General features: G+C 50.2%; 1 protein-coding gene across 1 annotated transcript; it reads right to left on the reverse strand.

The window, feature by feature from the left end:
• Positions 1-304: 304 nt before the first annotated feature.
• Positions 305-2,871, reverse strand: LOC4341273 (heat stress transcription factor C-2b-like). The gene is made up of 2 exons (NM_001421620.1): positions 2,479-2,871; positions 305-1,350 (listed from the first exon to the last, which is right to left on the reverse strand). Exons 1-2 carry the CDS (start codon positions 2,686-2,688, stop codon positions 724-726), a joined length of 837 nt encoding a protein of 278 aa, NP_001408549.1. The 5' UTR covers positions 2,689-2,871; the 3' UTR covers positions 305-723.
• Between the last annotated feature and the right edge of the window lie 468 nt (positions 2,872-3,339).

Raw genomic sequence — 3,339 nt, forward strand, 5'->3', positions numbered from 1 at the left:
TTCGATACCCAGAAAATTGCTTTGCTTCCCTCACCTTTTCCATCTCAGTTTGCTGGTATTACGCATTCTATACTAGATAAAATTTCGTTGGACATTCTGTACTACATAAAATTTTAATTTTGATCGTTACCCATTCAGTACCTGACAGAAAAAATTCTTTTACCAAACATATATTTTCTAAATCATACATATATAACGTGCAAAATTATTGTTCGCACGGGGTAACAACTTATACTTCCAGATCAACTTCTAATCATGTCATTCCATTTCCAAATGACATTTCCAAATTCTTGACAACTTATACTTCCAGTTCAAGTTCTAATCATGTCATTCCATTACCAAACTCTTTAACACTGCAATGTAAGTTGCTTACATGAAATTAAGGGCTCACCCGACCATTACAAATCATGCATTCATATGCTTATGTACACAACAGCAATAGTTAGAGGCCATTGCCACATCATATCCCAGCCTACTACAGCAAAACAAGTTCCATTACATAGCTAAGCACATCTTTATTCAGTGCACCATCGCCGCTCGCACGCGTGTCACCAATAAGCACTACTGCACCCATCGGAAACGACTTCCATGGAGGATAAATGCCGCCGTGTCACGCCACCAGCCAGCGACGGCGAGCGGAGCGCGCCGACAATTTCAGCCAAAATTAGCGGCAGCGATGGCGGCAGCGCTGGTGCATGTGTCAGTCGGTGAGGAGCGAGAGAATCAGTAGCCGCTGTCCACTCCGAAAGCGAACGAGCAGCCGGCTGACCCGCCGGCGGCGGCGGCGGCGGCATCGACGGCAACGTCGGGGAACATGTCGGCGCCGGTGTAGAACCCGGCGAAGTCGACGGCGTCCGGGCCGAACGCGCCGGTGTTGTCGCCGTCGAGCAGCAGCCTCGCGCGCTTCTCGCCGCACCCCGCCCGCGCGGCGTCCGCGAACCCGTTGTCGGCGGCGGCGGCGGTAGCGGCGCCGTTGCCGTTGCCGCCGCCGCCGACGAGGCGGTGCAGCTTGTCGCGGTCGCCGACGACCTTGAGGAGGAAGGCGAGCATCTGCTTGGGCCTCCGCTCCGTCTCCTGCACGCGGCGCCACATCGCGGCCACCCTGTCGTCGATGGTGCGCTGCTCCTGCTTCAGCCGGACCACCTCCGTCGCCACCATCGTCATGTCCTCATCGCCGCCGCCGCCGCCGCCGTCCGCCGACGCGTCCCTGCGCTTGCCGCCGCCGCCGCCGCCTCCCCCGCCGGCGGCCGCGCTGCCGCGGCGGACGATGTTGCGCAGGAGGTGGGTCTGGCCACGCAGGAACGACGCGTGGGCGAACTCCCACCGATCCGGATCCACCTTGCGGAAACCCTGGTAGTAGTCGACAAAATCCAAACAGAATCAGAGGTAGAAAGCCAAACTTACATCGAAATCTTTTCAAACACAAATTTTAAAACCACGACTTCGACACGTCTTATCTAATTCTGTGTTCGGTTCTTTCTATATCCATGAGGCCGATGAACATAATCAAGGAAGAAATTAAACGAGTTACTACAGTTTCTTCAAGTTGTTCTTTTTGAAACTAAGACCGAGTTTAGATACAAAGATTTTCTTCAAACTTCCAACTTTTCCATCACATCAAATTTTTCTATACACACAAACTTTTAACTTTTCCATCACATTATTTCAATTTTAACCAAACTTCCAATTTTGGTGTGAACTAAACACACCCTTACCCTTAGTTTAAGGATGTGATAGAAAAATTAAAAGTTTGTGTGTAGGAAAGTTCAATGTGATGGAAATTGAAAGAGCTAGACAAAATTGGATCTCTTGGGTATTCCCGGATGAAATTTGTGAACAACCTCGAATCACAAACATGAAACTATACTCACTACCGATTTCTTCAGGTGCAGAGATCGAAATCGTCTTCCGTTGGCAAGGCCAGCATTAATTTTCCAAATTGCGTTATTTTTTCCCCGAAGTACAGCTGAGTGACGCAAAAAATGAATATGTTCCGGACGTCCATGATTTGAGCAAAAATCACTTAAAAAAGTATGCAGCACACTCAAAAGGGAAAAAAGAACATCAGAACATGAATGAATTCTATTCTTTGCTTTGTTCTACAGATTTTAGTACACCAAGATGTACAGCTAGCTGAATTTACAACAGCGCATATGTACAATTTAAGGCTACAACAATAAATGATGGGTCCCAAACTCTGTTGTCCTCACCTCTCACCTCCTGTCTCTCCAAGTCTACAAAATCAACATGCCAACCACCACAACAATTTTTTATCTCATCTTCCAAAGAATCTCCCAAAACACACGCACACACGAACTCAAGAACCATGTAGCTCAGATCCATGGGCCATGGCCGAAGCCCCTCAGAACTCACTTTGAGTTGGGTACCACTGAGAATCCATGGCAGCATGATGTGAAGTGCAGAGAGGGGGGGAGTATGATGAGACGATGAAATAGAACTGGGAGTGACGAGACTGACATAGGTGTTGAGCTGGCGGACGAAGCTGGAGAAGTTGTTGTGCTTGAAGTGGGCGGGGAGCAGGGTCTGGGAGAAGACGAAGGGGTCGGCGACGACGAAGCTGTTGTTCCCTTTCCCCCACCCGATCACCCCGTCCGTCCCGGGGTCCTCCACCATCCTGTACGTCTTCCACACGAACGGCGCCGCCCCTCCTCCCGCCGCCGCCGCCATCTCCGCTACAAACTATCTTTGTTGCGGATCGAGATGGAGATATGTGATGGGGGGGGGGGGGGGCGGGCTCCTAAATGTGGTAAGGGAGAGGGGAAGAAAAGCGGAAGGCAAAGTACAGCAAAAGCGATGGCCGCGTTGCCGAACAAGGCAAGGGAGAAATAAAGAAAGGAAAGAAGAAGCGCTGGGTGGGTGGGTTTGGGGTAGCACGTGGACGCCACAGGTGGCGCCCTTTTAACGCGACGACAGCGACGACGATGCGACGAGGGCAGTGACAGGCACGGGCCACTCGGGAATCGACGTGTCGCGCGGGCTCGGGAGCCTTCGGCGCGGGGGCTCACACGTGCCCCCCCCCCCCCCCCCCCCCCCGCTCCGGGGAACCCCACCCGGTGTCCCGGTATGTCGCGGTGCGGGCAAGAGGGACCCGCGGCTGTAGACAATGGCAGCCGAACAGTTTTCCCTACGTCTAAAAAAACTCAATTCCGGAATGTTTGTCTCTAACGTTTAACCGTTCATCTTATTTAAAAAAATTATAAAAAAATATAAAAATATAAGTCACACATAAAGTATTATTTATGTTTTATCATCTAACAATAATGAAAATACTAATCATAAAAAAATTTCATATAAGATGGATGATCAAACGTTGGACAT

The sequence above is a fragment of the Oryza sativa genome, chromosome 6 (assembly GCF_034140825.1).
Source record: "Oryza sativa Japonica Group chromosome 6, ASM3414082v1".
Taxonomy (NCBI): Eukaryota; Viridiplantae; Streptophyta; class Magnoliopsida; order Poales; family Poaceae; genus Oryza; species Oryza sativa.

What these genes read in the sequence shown, in the direction of transcription:
- LOC4341273 (NM_001421620.1), bottom strand. Translation starts at nt 2,688, where the DNA reads ATGGCGGCGGCGGCGGGAGGAGGGGCGGCGCCGTTCGTGTGGAAGACG. An exon ending in TCCGCCAGCTCAACACCTAT is followed by an intron (nt 1,351 to 2,478) that starts GTCAGTCTCGTC and finishes GACTACTACCAG; the next exon opens with GGTTTCCGCAAGGTGGATCC.